At 49.4% G+C, this 18,805-nt stretch overlaps 1 protein-coding gene across 1 annotated transcript; it reads left to right on the forward strand.

Moving 5' to 3' along the window:
- The first annotated feature begins 5,585 nt into the window (after window positions 1–5,585).
- Window positions 5,586–18,012, forward strand: SPOP (speckle type BTB/POZ protein). The gene is made up of 9 exons (XM_027909323.1): window positions 5,586–5,663; window positions 6,491–6,612; window positions 7,970–8,121; window positions 8,262–8,389; window positions 11,717–11,894; window positions 12,747–12,802; window positions 13,208–13,330; window positions 15,698–15,840; window positions 16,764–18,012. Exons 1-9 carry the CDS (start codon window positions 5,586–5,588, stop codon window positions 16,906–16,908), a joined length of 1,125 nt encoding a protein of 374 aa, XP_027765124.1. The 3' UTR covers window positions 16,909–18,012.
- The last annotated feature ends 793 nt before the right edge of the window (window positions 18,013–18,805 follow it).

An 18,805-nucleotide genomic window follows, 5' to 3' on the forward strand; every position in this document is an offset into this window, starting at 1 on the left:
GGTGAGTTTGCTGTTGGAAGGAAGCAACCTGTGCTGGTTCTAAGAGTGGGTCTGTTTGACAATGACATGGTCTTTAAATTTAAATTAGAACAGTTTTTCCAATCATTTTGAAGCTGCTGCAGCTGCAAGGAGGGAAAGAATCCAGTAGTTTGATGTCTACTTTTGGCTGCGCTTTTTAATCTCTAAATTGATAATTTCCAAGCTGAATTTCCATAATAATAATAATAATGAAAACAATAATGAAAACACCTGCGGTTCAGCTCGAGCTCGTTTGAGGAACTGGGAGAAACATTAACAGGGAGGTGTTCCATGAGGGCTCCTAGGTGTTTGTGTGGCTGCAAAGTCCATGGAGAGAAAGGCTCAGAGGGCATTCCAGGGGTGGATCCAGCAGACATCGACCACGTGAGCATTTTCTTCCTGTTGTTTCCAGCTCCCTGGATCTGCAGGGACTGTATGGGGTGTTCCCCGGACAGGAGCTGAACAATCTGCAGAGGGGAGGGAAATGCTGCTGCCAGGAGAGGAGTTTGCTGGGAAAGAGGAGTTTTCCTGGCTTTGAGGGGGACCGAGACTCCTGACCACGAGAAACCTCATTTTTGGGGCTCCTCCAACACCCCAAACTGTGATAAAATGCCATTTTAGGGCTCTACCACCCACAAGTTCATGAGGAATCTCATATTTGGGGATCTACCACCCTCAAATCCATGATAAAGCTCATTTTGGGGGGTCTGCCAGGACCAAGTCCATGAGGAACCTCATGTTTGGGGTTCTGACACCCCAGAGCACGAGGGACCTCGGGTTTGGGGGTCTGCCAGCACCAAATCCAGGCTAAAGGTCATTTTTGGGGGGTCTACCACCCTGAAATCCCCAAGAAGTCCCATTTGAAACCTGACTATAAAAGTTCAACTGTTTTAGTGTTTAAAAAATGGCTCCACTGGCAAGTACAGGGAACATTTACCCTCCAAGAAACAGAAAGTGAGGCTGTAAAAGCCTGTTCATGATTTTGCCTGGCAGGGAGAATCTCGAATAAAAAGAGTTTCCTGGGCAATAACAAACCTGTCTTTCCCCAAACGAGATCTCTCTGCCAGGCTGAGAGTTCCTCTAAGGCCTGAACTGGTGAGTTTAAATAACATTTTACCTTGTGAGAGGAGCAAAATGAACAGCAGTGGATTGCCAGGAGGGAAAAGGGCTGGAGAATTTGGGAAGGGGGAAAAAAAAAAAAAAGGAGTAAGAGATTTATTTCTTTTTAACATGCTGATGATCTGCATTAAAAAATGATGAGGAAGATTAGAGAAACAGTTTGGAAGGTTTAAGCTTTAAGCATCTCAAGAAGATTAAATGGAAGGAGGAAGAGTTAAGGAAGAGGGAAACATATGGTGAAATCAGGAGTGGTGGCTCAAAGCAACTCCCAAATAAAACCCAACTTTTGTTTGCTCTGAAGGATTCGATTGTTTGAGGTGTTTGCTGCTGTGGGTGGGATTCTAATAAACTTTGGGGGGTTTCTGGTTGGGCTTGGGTGTGATTAAAGGGGATTCAAAAAGTGGCAGGAGGAGAATGTCCAAAATACTGGAGATTGGGAATGAAACTCGGGATGGCCTTCCCAGCTCAGCACTTGCCGTGCTGTTCCACAGGTTAAGGAAGAGCGTTTTGGGGGATGTAAAAGCAAGGAAGGTGGGATGTGCACACTCCTGGTTTGGGAGATACTGAGGCATCATTCACACCCACTTTTCTGCTGTAGATTGTCTAATTCAGGGACATCGAATCCCATTCATGTCACTCCTTTTTCACCCAGGGGGTGGTCTGGAATGGGAACTTCTTGTTCCCATTCCTTTGTTTCCAGCCTTTCACTTTTGTAATCCGGGTTTCCCCTGGAAATCTTGAGATTTGGCTTTTCTTTGGTCACTCCCCCTCTCCCCTGTGTTCCTGCCCGACCTGGGGCCTGGTTTTATGGGAACAGGTTGTTTGCTCCCTTTCTGCAGCCCATTCTGCACCACCCTGTTAATAATTAGGCAGCTCTGCGCAATCTCTGAGCTCCCTGGGAGTGACTTTCACCTGCATTTCACCCAGAGCATGGGTGGATTCCCAGGGCTGGGAATGCTCCATCTCCATGGAATTCCAGGCAGGAAGAGAGTGGTTGCTGCCCTGTTTAGTGTGTACATTAAATCTAAAACCTTGCTTGATTCATCCACTGCTTTACCAGCGCCACTTTGCCCTCTCTCAGTTAGCTTGTCCTTTCCCCCCCTTTGCCTTCAGAAATTCCCACCTTCCATTGCCCTTTCCAAGGCTTTGAAGAATTCAGGAAGATAATGGTCTTTTCCTGTGCTTCCTCATCGCATCCCTTTGTTTTATTGCTCCAATTATCTTTGTCCTGCTCCTCTCTCCGTGCTCTTCTTGGAGAGTCTTTGATGCGTTGCTGGTCCAAGGAGCAACCACTCCATTTTTGAAACACTTAATTGAAAATATACTTCCTTTACAGACTTCTCCGAGTTGTATTTGCTGAGTAAAACTCCCTAAAACATGAATATACTTGAAAATTTCTACTGGGAGCTGCTGGTTTCTTACAAGGGGGTTGGTTTGCCTTGAGAGGTAGAAAATGAGGCTGTTTAGCAAAATCAATGTTTAGGTCCTTTTGAGGTAACTTTGAGGTCTCCTTCAGGATTATTTGTTGAGTTGATATTCCCCACCTCTCTCAGGTCAAGTCTCTGCTCTCCCAGGGTGGTTTTACTGTTGATTCCAACAATGAGTGAAGTTTTGAGCTGTGAAGTCAGGAGATAATTGGGAGGACGAGGTGTCAAGGGAGCATTTCCCGTGCTTCCAGAAGGGCTGCTCTGGTCCTTGGATGAAATGTCGCCTCTGGAAGGGGTTGTGATGGGGTGCCAATGCCTCTGCTTTATCTGCAAGCTCGACTGTTGTTGGGCTGTTCGTGGGCTCGCAGGGAGCCACAAGACATTATTCGGGGGGATATTGAGTGTTCATCAGCAAACCAACCCTTCACCCGAGTTTGGTTCCTTCCAAAAACAGGGAATCTCGGGCCTGCCAGAGCAGTGATTCAGCATTTGAAGGTGGAGCAGCTCAGGCAGTGTTGAAGGAGAGATTGGTGGGATTTTGCTCTGTGTCCCCTGTTCCCAAACAAGGCCAGCAGCTCGTTCTTCCTCCCGGGGAGTCCTGGCACAAGGCAGTGCTGGATATTCCCTGTTTATCCCTGTGATGTCACTCCATGACAGGTGTTTGACTGCCTCACTTGGGGCTGAACAGCTCTTTTTGGCTGTGTTTAGCGGCCTCATAAAGCACCTGTGGAAACCTTGGACAAACCAGCCTGGAAGTGTTTGCCAAATGATGGGAAAATGGTTAAAATGGGGAACCTTTGGGCCGTTTTGGAGCCAGAGTGGGGTGATTGCTGCCATTCTGCAACTCCATCAGCACCCTGCCAGGATTCCTGTTCCCACCTGCCTGTCCAGGCCGCCTGGGAGGGAAGGATGTGGGATGTAAAAGTGGCACTTATACACAGGTATGAAATAATCCAGTGAGACTGAATGGCTGCAGTTTCCCTGCCAGTGGAATTGCTCCCAGTTTACCCGGAGTTCTTCTGATGATAAATACCTTCTGTGGAAACCTGGAGTTTTAGGGAATCTCTCAGGGATGGGCAGAGCCCGGAATCCCTGAGAGGAAGACAAGTAGGTTGTTGTGGCTGAAGGTTTAATTCACACCTTCGTTTTTGCTGGGTGTGTGGAGATGGAAGTGTTGTTGTTCCAGAGAATTTAAAAGTTACTTGAAGTTATTTTTGCTTTTTTCCCCTCATCTCTCTAATGCTTCCTAAATAAAAGTTGCATTATTTCTTCCTCTGCAGAAGGATTTCAAGAGATCAGAATCCCTCTGTGTTGCAAGTTAAAGTGTTATTTAAAATCTAAAATCACCAGCTGCAATTTTAACAACACCAGCAGCAAAATCTTAATTTCCCATTTCGCTCTTTGTGGGTTTTATTTATTTATTTATTCATTCCTTGCACTTTAAAACAGCCCCACAATATTGTCCATTAAAAATAACTGGGAACAATGGAAGAGCCTGGGTGGGGTGGAGGGGGAGCCCCGAGGGGAAGGAAAAACCTCAGGACTGTCCTGCCCAGGGACTGGAAAGGGCACAGAACTCCTCCATGGAGAGGAGGAAAAAGTGACTCTGCTGCCTGTCCTGGAGTTCAGATTGTATCTGTCCCCATTGTATCTGACTGGAGCAGGGAAGGGACGGTGTCCTTGAGGCTGAACAATCAGCAATCACCTCCTGTTTCAAAGCAGTTCGCTAAATTTGGCTGGATTTGAATGACACAGAGTTGCACATTTGAATTTCTTTGGAGGAACCGTGGGTATTTTAAGATGAATGTAATAAAATCTGCAGCAAGTAACCTGGAATGCATTTTGATGTCCCTTACCTTTTAAAATGCTGACTTTAAAATTAACTCAACATTTTTAAAATCTGCATTTTTAAAATACACATAAATTCCCCTGGAGTTAAATGTGCACCTCTGCAGGGTTAAATACTTATTTCTGATAAGTACTGGGGGGAATTGTGAGTGTGTGGGTTCATGGACTGGTTGGGGTTGGAAGGATCTTGGGGACCATCTCTTCCACCCCTGCCCTGGGCAGGAACACGTCCCACTATCCCACTGGCTCCAAGCTCTGTCCAGCCTGGCCTTGGCCCTGGCAGGGCTGGCATTGTCCCTGTAAAGCAGACAGCACGGAGCAGGAGGCTGGACTAAGGCACAGGAGGTTTTTAGCTCTGCCACAGGGAGGACTCCAAGCTGTCCAGGCCCAGCTTTGTGCTGGTTTGTGCATCTGCTGGAGGGATCACCACTCACAGCTCACTCAGTCTGTTCTGTTTCCAAACCCCCTGCAGGTGACTGGTGTCTGCTCTCTGCAGTGTTCTCACCCTGGGTGTTCTCTGCAGGTGGCACTGGGACTGGTGCTCCCAAACTGGGGACCTCACTGGGATAGAAAACATGAGGATTCCCTCTCGGAGGAGTTCAGTTTGGAGTAGAGAAGTGATCACCAGCACCTTCCCTAATGTTAGTGAGGCAGCAGAGGAGGTTTAAGCCATAGGGAATGGCTCTGATCTGAGTCACTCTGAACTCTGAGGGCTTGGGTTTGGGTTGCACCTGCAGCTTTTTTCATGTTAAGAACTCATTTGTCTGATCTCTGATACTCTTAAAATGAAAATAAGGAGTGAGTTGAAATGGTGGCCTCAGGGAAGTACTAAATCCTGAGTTCAGTGGGGAGTCTCCTGGCTGAGTCTTGGTTCTCATTCCTGTAAGGAGCTGCACACTGAGTGAGTGGAGCTGGTGTATCCCCTCCTCGGCAGACACGTGGGAACACTGGAAAATGTCGAGTGGAACTCCGTGTTCTGAGGGTGCTCAGAGGGCAGGGAGCACGTGGTGGCTTTAGCTCAGCTCACACAGGATTCAACAGCGCTCCTGGAACTGGCTTTTCATTTGTTCTTAGTTTTGATGGGTTTTCCCCTTTTTGTGGACCCCTAGGGTGAGGATCAAGTCTCAATTTCTTCTGCTGAGTTGTGGATCCTGTTCAGTCTTCAAACTGGCGATGTCAAGGGTGCCGAGTCCGCCTCCTCCGGCAGAGATGTCGAGTGGGCCTGTGGCAGAGAGCTGGTGCTACACCCAGGTGAGTGCTCACTGCACACACCTGCACACACCTGCACACACCTGCACACACCTGCACACACAGCTGGGGCTACACCCAGGTGAGTGCTCACTGCACACACCTGCACACACCTGCACACACCTGCACACACCTGCACACACCTGCACACACCTGCACACGCAGCTGGGGCTACACCCAGGTGAGTGCTCACTGCACACACCTGCACACACCTTACACACCTGTGCAAACCTGTACACAGAGCTGGTGCTACACCCAGTGGAGTGCACACCTGTGCCCAGGTGTTCTGACGTAACGGAACTGGAGCCTGTGGGAAGGGATGTGTTACCCACAGCAGTTGCTACCTTGGCAACAGCCAAATGCTCCCCTGGTGGCAGAGCCTTGGAGGAGACAGCTGGAGCAGCCCAGTGTCCCCCGTGCCAGCCGTTCCCGGTGTCTCCCGTGCCAGCCGTTCCCGGTGTCTCCCGTGCCAGCCGTTCCCGGTGTCTCCCGTGCCAGCCGTTCCCGGTGTCCCCCGTGCCAGCCGTTCCCGGTGTCCCCCGTGCCAGCCGTTCCCGGTGTCCCCCGTGCCAGCCGTTCCCGGTGTCCCCCGTGCCAGCCGTTCCCGGTGTCCCCCGTGCCAGCCGTTCCCGGTGTCCCCCGTGCCAGCCGTTCCCAGTGTCCCCCGTGCCAGCCGTTCCCGGTGTCCCCTGTGCCAGCCATTCCCAGTGCCTCCTGTGCCAGGGGGTTGTTCCTCATCCAGGTTATCCAGTCAGACGTGCAGCTTCTGCCTTTGGGATGGGGGAGTGGATGAGAATGACACTAAACCTCCTCTTGCCCTCTCTATTAAGATCAAGGTGGTGAAGTTCTCCTACATGTGGACCATCAACAACTTCAGCTTCTGCCGGGAGGAGATGGGGGAGGTCATCAAGAGCTCGACCTTCTCATCTGGAGCCAACGATAAGCTCAAATGGTGAGACACAGAGCCCCTGGCTGGACAACGTGTGCACAGACAGGAAGCCCTGGTGCTTCACACAAAACAACATCTGTCTTAAAAACGTTTATCTGCACAAGTCCATGTGAGGCAGGGAGGGTGCCCAGCCAGTGTATCCCAACTCTGCTTCCTCCTCCTGCTTCCAGCCCCTAATACTCCATTTAGTTAAAAAGTTACTTTTCCCTGCACTCCAAATCCCTCAGTTCAACATTGTTGCTGTGAATTAGTTTTCTTCTTTTTTGTGAATGTGCAGAAAACGTAGAGACAAGGGAAGTAGCAATGTTGTGTTACTCCTTCTGCCCAGGAGTTGCTGCTTCTTCAAGATGACATAATTTGGGGCCTTTTCCTTTCCTTTGAAACCTCTCTTTTTTCCCTGAGTTCTCCGGTCATTTCCAGTAACCCGGAGTGGTCTTTGCTCAGAACATGTGTGTGCTGTGTCTGTTGGCCCCAGCAGATCTGTGGACACCAGATTTTGTCCCTTGTGGCCCTTAGGAAGTGTCTTAAAATTTTTCTTTAGGTGTCCCTAGTGCAGGCTGGGGCCAGGCAGGCAGCAAAGCATCTGCCATGTGTGTCTGGGGTACAGTGTGTGCTCCCTTCCTTTGGGTGGCAGAGCTGTGCTGTTCTTGGCCTGCTCCTTGTTAAATCCTTGCCTTCACACCCTTTGCTGCTCAGCTCTCCCTGCAGCATCTGGATCTGCCGGCTCTTTGGTCCCTGTGTGTGGAGCTGTTCCGTCAGCCAGCCTAGTTTGTGCTTTGGTGGATTCTCTGCCAAGTTCAGGTCATGGAAGTGCTTTTGAGTGGCCTCTTCCTGCACTTATTACTTTTCTTCACACAGGAGTAGTTTCCCTTTTGCCCTGGTGTCATGTTTTTTGTAAAAACCAGCCTTCCAGAAACCCCTTTTCCCTTTCAGTTGCTTCCTGTGGGATTTTATCTGCCATTTCTCTGCATTTGTTGCACTTCCTCGAATCCCTGGCCTCCTATTCTACTATTTCTTTCACTTTCCTTTTGGGAAAGGTCACATCCAGGGTGCTTTTCAGTAATTCCAGCCATTCTCCCTGCTCGTTTCCTCGTGGTTTTTGGGGGGGGTTGCTTTTCAGTAATCCCAACCACTCTCCCTGCTCCTTTCCTTGTGTTTTTTTGGGGTGCCCACATTCCTGCATGTGTGTTTTTATCCACATGGACACAGAGCTCTAACACAGCTCCCTTTGTTTGCCCATCCAGCATTTCCTGGGGGTGGGTGTTGCACACAGTGGTTTGCTGCCCGGTTTACAGTGCCAGTTCAGCACTGCAGAGCCACAGAGGAGCTGCCAAACGCTGTGGCTGCCGTGTCCTTGCAGGTGTTTGCGAGTGAACCCCAAAGGCCTGGATGAGGAGAGCAAGGATTACCTGTCCCTGTACCTGCTGCTGGTGAGCTGCCCCAAAAGCGAAGTGCGAGCCAAGTTCAAGTTCTCCATCCTCAACGCGAAGGGAGAGGAGACCAAAGCGATGGGTGCGTGAGGGGCCTCTCTGGGGGTGCTGGGGGTCAGTGCTGCAGCCTGGCTGTGACGCTGGGCCTGGGGGTCAGTGCTGCAGCCTGGGGGCTGCTGCTCAGGGCCCTGGGCTGGCTGTGACGCTGGGCCTGTCTTGCAGAGAGCCAGCGAGCCTATCGGTTCGTGCAGGGCAAGGACTGGGGCTTCAAGAAATTCATTCGGAGAGACTTCCTTCTGGATGAAGCCAATGGACTCCTCCCAGATGACAAACTCACTCTCTTCTGTGAGGTAAGGCAGCCCCTGCTGAAAGCACAGCTTCCATTAGCGGGGGGCAGGCGTGACCTCGGTGCTCATCCTCGCTTTTAAGGAGCTGGAGGTGTCAGAGAAACGCTGGGTGTTTGTGTGACACTCTCATTTTATCTGTGTGCGTGTGGCTGGTGGCTTTCTCTTCTCTCTGATTCATCCCACTTCACTTCCATTTCTTTCCTGGCTACTTTGTGTTTGGCTTTTACCTGGGATGATGATAGGAATCAAGCAAGTTTGATCATCTTTTCTCTCCTGTTTTGATGTTATCATCTGTCTGTTTGTGCTCCTTAATTTGAAGCTCACTTGGGATAGTAAGCACCACCAGCTCTGTGGTGGGGACTGGCCTGTTTGTCACTTACCTGCTGAATAAAAAAGAGTTTTCTGTATTTTCTTAAATGTGTCCATGCAGCCAACAAAAGGAGAAATGCAAGGAAAAGGAATTTTACAGTAATCACAATTTTCCCTTCATTGTGTTTGTACTTTTCTACAACTACTTACAACGTTATTATTTCACTGGTACTTATTTTGGGCTAGTTATTTCTAAAACCATATATTTAAGTTTAGGAACCTTAAAGAGCAAATTTAAACTCTGATTTAATGTCTTCAGAGCTCCTTCTGTCTTACCTCCATTGTCTTTTTAACTGCAAAATCCCTCCTGGAGCTGTGATTTTTGCCAGAAGACAGGTGGAACAAGTTGTTCTCCCTTTGGATCTCCTGTACTGCTTTTTTTTTATGGGAATCTTTCCTTTTGTTCAAGAATGAAAGGAAAGCTTCAATTTAAGTTGTTCCACAAGGATTTGGGTTTGTTTTTTTTTTTCAGTTTTGCTTGGCTGTTATAAGGCTGCACATGTTTAAATGAACAAACACCTAAGGGATGTGTATTTTAATCAGTAACATCAATTATTAGGGAGGGAGAGAGCCCTTCCTGAACACTCGGAGCAATAAGCGGGGAGAGGAGGACAGAGCCTTGGATGACACCTCTGTAGGTCTGGCAGTTCCTCTTTCCTTCGTGGTCAAAGAGCCAAACAAACTTACACTTGTTGAGCGAAGCCCAAAAATTAACGTCTGGGAAGGGGATCTGTGAGACACGATGTAGATAAACCCCAGACCCACAGTAGTCTTGGCAGCTCGTCCTGACTCAAGTCACTCCACCCTTGACTGAGTTATTCCCTTCAGAAGCTTCAGTGGTTTTGATTTTCAGAAGTTCATTGGGTGTGATTGTTCTGGAGGGAGAGAAACCTTGCTGTTGGCTCCACCTGGCCTTGAGATTTGTGTTCTGTCAGAAATCTGAAGGTTGGTGATACCAGAAGGTTTTGCTGTCTGGAAACAGCTTGGTGAGAACTTCCAGCACTTTGCTTTGATGGGGTTTTTTTCCCCTTTTTCCCTCTCTTAGCATTCCAACCACGCTCTCTCCTGATGCTTCCCTGCTGGCCACAGGTGCCAAGTGATGCTGCTCCCATCTGTGCTTCCAGTTCTGGATGCAGGAGCTCCCAAAGGAGCTGGGGGAACACTGGATGTGGAGGTGGTTTTTAGGTGCAGATATTTGTGATTCCTGCACACCATGAGGTTTTTCACTGATGCTGAAAGGAGGAAGCCCTTTGCTCTCTGCTCGTGGCCAGTGCTGAACATGGGTAATTCTCCCTGGAAATGCCGTTAGGCCAGAGAATGATGGTCCTTGTCAAACATTTCAAGCCTGACCTCATTTCCTTGTCAGTTTGGGGATTTTTCAAGCCCTTGTTTTGCAGGTGGGCTTGGTTGTTCATATCCCAACTGCATTGCTTTTTGCTGTTCAAATTGCATTCCAGCATCAGAGGTAAATATCATTGCAGTCAGTCTCCCAGGAGGGAGGTGTTCCCGAAGTTCTGGCAGGAGCTCTTTTCTGAGCTGGGTAGTGTTGGTTCCCTTGCTGAGATGCTGAAAACAGCTTAAGCAAATCCTTCTCAATTTTAGCATCTGAGGCTGGAATCCAGTAAAAAGCCATGGAACAACTGACTTTATTTCATGTACGAAGAGGATTTATTGGTGGATTTGAGACACAGGTTTTTGGCTGCTCTGTGATCAGTGTTGGCCTTCCAACAAGGGATTTGCATCTTGGAGTTCCTTTTGAATGCATCTGATGAGTTTTCACCCATCCTGGAGTCCACTCTGCTGGTGTGGCTGTCCCAGGACGAGGGGATGATGCGGCTCTCAGGGGAATGATGGAGAACTTTGGCTTCTCCACTTGTGCTGCAGCTGGTCAGTGGTGTCCTCTGGCATCTGGTGCTTGCTTGTTTGTGTCTTGTGTGGTTTACACAAAATGCGCCCTCAGAAACCCCCTGGAGCTTTCTCAGGAACTGGGGTGTGTTCTGACAGGCCATCTCTCTCACTTCTTGATTTACTTCTTCTCCTCACCGTGGAACTTCCTCTGCTGTCCATTATCCTTTGGCCACTGGTTATTAATAGAAGTGGAATTTAACTTGGACTCGCCAGCAAATCCAGGGAATAGTCTCATGCATCTTCCCTGTCAGTCTCCTTGCTTTATTCTTTATTACAGCAGGGCTGGATTAGTCACTCTGATCTTTTCTAATTGGACTCTGCTGCAGAGACCCTGGTTTACTGCAGCTCTGACAATTGGTTTGGTGCTCAGCGAGCCCTTTGTGAAGGAGGTTCATCAGCCACCCTGACCCTGTCTTAGTGCAGCTGATTAGGAATCTCTCTGCCTTCCCCAAATCCTCCTAATTATTAGACATAAAGCTGGATTTTTACATTTTTAAAACCTTGCTGTTTAGGTGGGTTTTAATTGTATTTTATGATGTGATGGGAACAGTGAACTCCTGAGATACAGAAGGAGAAGCGGGAAGATGTTTGAGGAGTCAGACACTGCCCTTGTGGCTTCTGTGCTTGGTTATAAAAACTCCGTGTATACTTCATTTTCATTTGGACTGTTGTCTGTTGCATTATTGATTGGGGAGGGTTTCACAGTGTTGATAGAAGGGAAAAACTAGGTCAGGTGTGGTGTCTGGAAAAGCAGGAAAATAAGGTTCTGCTCTGTTAGGAAACCATCTGACAAAGTTATGGTTCAGTTGTTGGTTGGGGTTGAGAGGAAAGCCTGCTGGTGGCATTTAAGATTTAGGATGGCCACTGGTGCAGGGATCTATGAACAGAGGAGAGGAGGTGCTTTGGAAACAGGGACGTTTTTAACCCTGCAGGGACTGTGCTCGAGAGAGCTGGGGTTTGTCTGCGTTCCCCTGGGAATAAACCCTTACTGGAGGGAGAGGGCTTTTCCACTTGGTGTTTTTGAGGGTTTTTCTGCCTTTCCCTCCCCTGCAGGTGAGTGTGGTGCAGGACTCTGTGAACATCTCTGGCCAGAACACCATGAACATGGTGAAGGTCCCCGAGTGCCGCTTGGCCGACGAGCTGGGGGGGCTCTGGGAGAACTCGCGGTTCACGGATTGCTGCCTCTGCGTGGCAGGCCAGGAGTTCAAGGGGCACAAAGCCATCCTGGCAGGTGGGTGTTTGGCCCTGGAATCGTGGAATGGGTTGGGATGGAAGGGAACTCAAAGCTCAGCCACACCCTGCCATGGGCAGGGACACCTCCCGCTGTCCCAGGTTGCTCCAGCCTGGCCTTGGACACTCCCAGGATGGGGCGGCCACAGCTTCTCTGGGAAATCCATCCCAGCCCTTCCCCACCCTCCCAGGCAAGAATTCCTCCCCAAAATCCCATCTAACCCTGCCCTCTGGCAGTGTGAACCCCCTGTCCCTTGTCCTGTCCCTCCCAGCCCTGTCACTGTTCATGGTCTGTTCTATAAAACACAGAAATCAGGAAACGGCCAACAAGATGGATTTCTGACTCTGTGGGAGCAGGAACTAGTTCTTAGCAGGACAGGAGCCAACAACCTGATGGGAAGTGGGGTTTTTAGAGTTATTTCATCTTTAAAGAGGTTCCCGCAGCTTCTTTATCAAAGAGCTGTGGTACAGGAGTGGTTTGTGAACTGTTCCAGGTAGAGGGAAATACCCACTTCGTTTTTAATTGCCTGTCTCCTCCTTTGACAAGGACTGCAGGAGGGGTTTTTGTGGCTCTAGTGCACTATTCCTAAAGCATTTACAAGGAGAACTTAGCACATTTCCAAGGAACACTTTCTTGCCAAGCCAAGACGCAGACCTGCCCACCCCAGGACCCTTCGGCCTTGCTTGGAAGGATGCAAATGCTCCCATCCCCAGCTGGAAGCTCTGTCAGCCCCATTCCAGAAGCAGAGTTTTCCAGCAGGCAAGGGCAGCTGCTGAGGTGTTGCTGAGCCACACTCAGCTCCTCCTGGAGGGCAGAGGAACCTTTCCAACTGTGCTTTGTTTCCCCTCACAGCACGTTCCCCAGTGTTCAGCGCCATGTTTGAGCACGAGATGGAAGAGAGTAAAAAGGTAAGATCCTGAGGGGAGGAGAAGCTCTCCAGCTCCAGAACAGCTCTGCAGTCAACTCCTGCTCAGAGAACTTCCCCTGTGTTTGTGATTTTGGTCACCTTTTAACTGTCTTTCTCACATTAGATGCACCTCTCTGCTTCAGCTGCCCTGAAGGGAGGAAGAAAGGGATCAAGGAGGCAATTGTACCTTTGTTCCTCTTGGGAAAGAATCTGGGGTGGGACAGGGAGAAGTAGAGAAGGTGAAATACAACTCAGAATTTTTCTTACTCCATCCACATCTTTTCTTTTTATGTTTCTTTTTTTTTTGCACTGCTCATTCTGAATAGTTTGCCTCTGAATACTGAAGGAGTTTGGGGTAGAAGGAAGCCTTGGCAGGATCTTAATAAGCTGCATTTTCCTGTTGCAGAATCGGGTTGAAATCAATGATGTGGAGCCGGAAGTTTTTAAGGAAATGATGTGTTTTATTTATACTGGGAAGGCACCAAATCTTGACAAAATGGCTGATGACTTGCTGGCAGCTGCTGACAAGGTAAAGCTGGGATTCTGGAGAGCTGGCAGAACTGGGAGTGGTGTTTTTCCCTTACAGGGCACTTGGAGCTTCCTGCGGGAGCCCTTGTGGGGCTGGGCAGGTTCTTTGGGTTGGTTGTTTCTGGTAGGTAAAGCTGGATGTTGTCTAAGATCCCTCTAACACAACATGCACATAAAACATCCTGGGTGACTCCAGGGGTTACAATACGACAGTCAGGAATTTCTGTCCCCCCTGCTCATTTGTAAGGGGTTTTTCAGCTCTCTCCTCTCGTCTAAGCTGGGGGTGAGAAGAGAATGTCCAGGTGGACCCCAGTGATATTTTTCAGTGTGGTTATCCCAGAGCTCCAAAGCAGTGGCTGCTCTGCCTGGTACCAGCCCCGGGAGATGCTCCAAAGTGAGGGATGGCCAGGATTGGGAAGGTGGTACTCTGCATTACCCTTTTCCAGTGGCAATCCCAGAGGGAAGGGAGCACTGGAGGAACCCTGATGTGGTTTCCAGGGAACTGGTGTGACTGGAAGCTGCTGAAAGTCCCTGTGGATTTGCCAGCTGTGCCTGCTTCCCTTTGCAGCAATTAAGATGGGTATTAATGCCAGGAGATCCTTGGACTGATGATAATCATTGCCACATAGTTTGTTCAATATTTAAGGAGTATTGACTGAGAGCTCACAACCACCTTTCTTACTTGCTCTTGAGTAAATAAGAAATAAGCAGCAGTACATTTAGGACAGAGTGGCTTTAATTTTGACATTCCTGGCTTATAACATAGTTTTTGGTTTGGGTTTTTTTTTTTTTTCCCTTTTCAACTCACTCTGTATCTTTTAAAAGCAGAAATAAAAAATCTTTTGTGAAAGCACATAAAACATCTAATATTTACCCAAGAGAATGAAACAGCTTCTTCTGAGCTCCTCCTGTCTCTGGGGGAAGATATGTAATTAGACCAAAACCAAAATGAAGCTCGCTTTCTCAGCCCAGGAGATGCTGTGGCAGCACTTGGACAAGCACTAGTAGAAGGGTGGGTTTTTAGGTGTAATTAAGAAAGGGGAGAAGGGGAAATGTTGGTACCTGAGAGACCAGAATGGCAAATTTTGCCCACCAGTGTAATTAGAAACTGAGCTATTTACAGCCAAAAATAGAGCTAAAAAATTCATGCATAGAGGAGAATATTCCATTTGCAGGAGGAGAACTTGGCTGCATTTTAAGCCACTGACAGACAATCCTCTAAACTAATGGCCTGGCCCAATAAACTGGTTTATTTCTTGGTCCAGATTAGAAAGTGAATTTGATTTGCCCTCTCAGCTGTCGTGGTGGGAGCAAACTGTCCTGGCTCTGAGCTGGGCCTCGGCTGAGAGCGTTGTGATGGCTGAGCCTTACGTGCCTAAATGTTTCCATAATCTAAAATTCTCCATTTAAATACCATCACAATGGGGTGAAACTCGCAGTCAGAGTACAAAACCAGTTATGTCAGATGCTGCTGGGGTGGCAGACATCACTTGTTCTGTGCCAGGCAGAGCATCCTGGGCTATAATCCTGTGTCTCCTCCAAATCTGGCCTCACACCCTGAAGATCTTGTATATCCTGTCATCTCCAGGTTGTCCCAAAAAGCCTGATAAACCAAAGGGTACTTCAGAGTTACCTGTCAGGTCGAATTAGCAGCCTTAGGGATGATTTTATTTGTAGCAGTGTCACTCAGTTTGAACTCGTGGCAGGAGCAAGACTCACCTGTGCAGAATTAATCAGAAATACTCCGTTTGTTCATCCAGGGAGCCCCAAACCCCATCAGCAGCTCATTCCCCCCCTCAAGATTTCCAGAAGTATTCCAGCCTCGCAGTTCCCAGCTGGGACACTCCAGGAGTTTGGGATTTGGGGTTCATCTCATGCTCACACTTCCCTGACCTTTCTAAAGTCTCCCCCAGACCACTGCATTGCTTTTGAACCCCTTGGCCACGTGTCCCTGTTCCCATCCTGATGGAAGAGCTGCTCAGAGCAGAGTGGGGCGTTTGTTAGACAGCACTGGGACTCCTGGCATGTGCTTGAGCAAGGCTGACCTTGGTGTGCAGGTCATTAATGGCAAAGGAGCTGGGGGAAAGCTGCCCAGCCAGCAGTGGAGCATTCCCAGGTCTTCCCACTGAGCAGGAATAAAGTGGGAACAGAGCATTTCCTTTGGCCATGCCCTGGTGTGTTGCAGTACACCCTGGTGTGACCATGTCCCCGTGGGTGTCCCCGTGGGTGACCCCATTGTCGCCATGTCCCCATTGTCGCCATGTCCCCATTGTCACCATGCCCCATGTGTGTTGCAGTACACCCCATTGTCACCATGTCCCCATTGTCACCATGTCCCCATTGTCACCGTGCCCCATGTGTGTTGCAGTACGCCCTGGAGCGGCTCAAGGTGATGTGTGAGGACGCCCTGTGCAGTAACCTGTCCGTGGAGAACGCGGCCGAGATCCTCATCCTGGCTGACCTGCACAGCGCTGACCAGCTCAAAACCCAGGCTGTGGACTTCATCAACTAGTGAGTTACTGCATGGCCTCAGAGCTCCTCCCTCTCCTCAGCTCCAGGATTATGAGACCCAGAGGCCAGGGAAGGTTCTCCTCTGTTTATTTTAAGTTTTCCCAGTGTGAGCCTTCGTTTTTCTGCCATCCCAGACATGGCATTGCCCTAAGGACAGATTGGTCTTGTCCTCTGGGACCTGTCCAGAACTATGAGCTGTTGTGGATCTTCCTAAAATCACAAGAACTTTTAGGGTAGTTGAATATCAGGTAGTTCCTGATATTGGAATCATCCTGGAGTGGTAGGACAAGGGGGAATGGCTTCCCACTGGGTAGATGGGATATTGGGGAGAAATTCCTCCCTGTGAGGGTGGGCAGGCCCTGGCACAGGCTGCCCAGAGAAGCTGTGGCTGCCCCATCCCTGGAAGTGTCCAAGGCCAGGTTGGACGGGGCTTGGAGCAACCTGGGCTGGTGGAAGGTGTCCCTGCCCATGGCAGGGGGTGGGACTGGATGGTCTTGAAATTCCCTTCCAACCCAAACCATTCCATAATTCTACACTGAGGGTCTGGTTACAGCTCCAAATTCAAAGTAGGTGTGAAATGACTGCCAACTACGTGCCTCTGTGGAGACATTTTCAGTCCTGTTTGTCAGTGCTCTCTGCACTGATTTGAAACAGTCAGTGCTGAGGGACCAGGATGGGTGAGCCCTGTGTTCCTGCTTTCCCCACCTGGCACCCTGGCTGGGCTTTTCACCCTTAAGCTGAAGCACTGCCCAGCCTAAAACTGCGCCAGCAGAGCCAGCCCTTGGAATCTTCACAGGCCAGCACTGAGCCCCCAGATGGGACACTGAGACCCTCAGGTGGCAGACACTGTTAGCAGGAAGAATACTGAACTAAGGTTTTATCCCCCCGGATAACTCGGGCCTGTTCTCTCTTCTCCGTTCCAGCCACGCCTCTGATGTCATGGAGACGTCGGGCTGGAAGTCCATGGTGGTGTCCCACCCCCACCTGGTGGCCGAGGCCTATCGCTCCTTGGCGTCCGCACAGTGTCCCTTCCTGGGGCCGCCCCGGAAGCGACTGAAGCAATCCTAAAGCCCTTGCCCACACCTCACCCCATGTGTTTTTTTTTCCTGGAAGCAGCACCAGCCGGTGCTGCCTTGAAACCTTGACCACCGGGTAGACAGCGAAATCTGTGGAGCTTTTACTCTGTTGTTGGGGGGGAAGAGGCTGCTCCGTGACATCCAGACTTTTTCAAACAGCACCAAGTAACTTTGGGAGAGGGGGGAGGGTGGGGGCTCTGGGGCTGTTCAACCTTATGAATCCCTGTCGCTGCGTCGTCTGTGTGTTCCCTTCCACCTGGCTGAAGTCAGTTGAGCTCCGGGTTGGGATTAGGCCTGGCCTCAACGGGGCCGAGCCCAGCGTGGGCAAACCAACGTCTCTGCGTCTGGCAGCACAGAACAAACCGTGGGGTGCCTGGAGCAAGAGGACATTTTGGCTTTGGAGAACATTGGAGAGAGAAAAAAAAACGGCCACCAACAACAAAAAGGATTTCCATTGAGGTCTTGGAAAAGGAAATGAATTACCTGATGGGAGCTCCAGTAGTATTTATATCAAAAGTTAAAAAAGTCCTTCCAGCTGAGCTAAAAACTGGACGTTTGTGCAACTCCCTATTGCCATCCAGCAACAAGAAGATCAGTTTTCTCTGTTAGTAGCACTTGTATGTTATTGCAAAAAAAAAAAAAAAGAAACAAAGGATAACCCCCTCCCTTTTCTATAAAATGTCAGGTTGGAGTGCAGGGGGCAGTGAGAGGCTGTGCTTTGAAAGGACTGGAAAGCCCTTTACCTGAGGAGAGAAACGGTTTCTGTTTTAAATATCGTGGGGAATGTTTTTTGGCATTTTTCCCTGCTTTTTTTTTCTGCCCCTCCCCCCCTTTTTTTAAGAAAAAAAAAAAAGACAACAAAACAACAACAAAAAAAAAAAAAAAGGATAAATTTTGTTGTTGATGAATGCTGCGTCTGAAGTCCCTGAGTTGCTAAAATGATTCTTAACAACTGTTTGTACCTGACTTGCCGACTGTATAGGAGCCAGTTCTGTTCCTTTCTATTAGTCACTTCTTACAGGAAAAGATGTTTCAAAATAGCTGGTAACTTTTTTTTTCTTTTTGAAAATATAAATAATTACTATTTTGTACTGTGTGGTATCTGTTGCCTTTTTTTCCCCCCACACCTCCTGTCTCCTTTTTCAGCCTTCGCGGTTCCAAACTGTCTCTGCAAAGGCTCCTTTGCGGTCCTGCTGCCATGTGCTGACGGTGCCAAGCTGTTCCTGGAGCCCAGAGGAGATTTGTTGGGAATGCTGGAGTACCAGTATGTTGTTTCTCATTGCAGGTGATTCCAAAACCACGGCAGAGCTTTGCTTTTAGTGAGCCCCCGAGCGTGGCCCTTCCCTTCCCCTGCTCCTGGCTGGAGGTGAGAAGGGACAGCAGGACAGGCACCATCTGTCCGGTGGCATTAGAGTGCAGGGCAGGATTTCTGGGACAACCATCGGCCCCCAGATCTCCTGGGAGGGGAGATGGGAGCAGTGCCAGGAAATGCAGCTCACCTTACACTGGGCGCGTTGGGCACCTCCTGGATTCCCGGGAATAGCTGTGTGTGCTGTCGAGGAACTGGGGCAGGGATCTGCTGTCCCTGATTCTCGCGCTGGGAACACACTTTCTCTCCCAGCCCCTGTGGGAAGGAGAATTCCATTTGTGTTTAACCAAGCTGCTCTTCCTGATGTCAAATGGTGGCTCAGCAAAGCGTCTGCCCCTCCCTGTGGGCTCCCATCCCAAACACGGCCCTTCCCTCTGCATCCTGCACCAATTCCCATTGCAACTGCTGCCTGAGTGCCTCTCATCCCGTTAATCCTGGATTTATCTGCTGTTTCCTTTCAGGTAAGCAAAGCACTCAGTCAGAGGGAGGTTCCCCCACTGCCCTGCCAGGACCCAAACCA

Source organism: Empidonax traillii, unplaced genomic scaffold, assembly GCF_003031625.1.
Source record: "Empidonax traillii isolate 1590-97213 ecotype Southwest subspecies unplaced genomic scaffold, ASM303162v1 scaffold2057:size40589, whole genome shotgun sequence".
In the NCBI taxonomy this organism is placed as follows: Eukaryota; Metazoa; Chordata; class Aves; order Passeriformes; family Tyrannidae; genus Empidonax; species Empidonax traillii.

Excerpts from the sequence above, each read along its gene's own strand:
- SPOP (XM_027909323.1), top strand. The coding sequence starts at position 5,586 with ATGTCAAGGGTGCCGAGTCCGCCTCCTCCGGCAGAGATGTCGAGTGGG. Across the intron at positions 11,895-12,746 it reads GCACAAAGCCATCCTGGCAG|CACGTTCCCCAGTGTTCAGC; the intron begins GTGGGTGTTTGG and ends TTCCCCTCACAG. Across the intron at positions 13,331-15,697 it reads TGCTGGCAGCTGCTGACAAG|TACGCCCTGGAGCGGCTCAA; the intron begins GTAAAGCTGGGA and ends TGTGTGTTGCAG.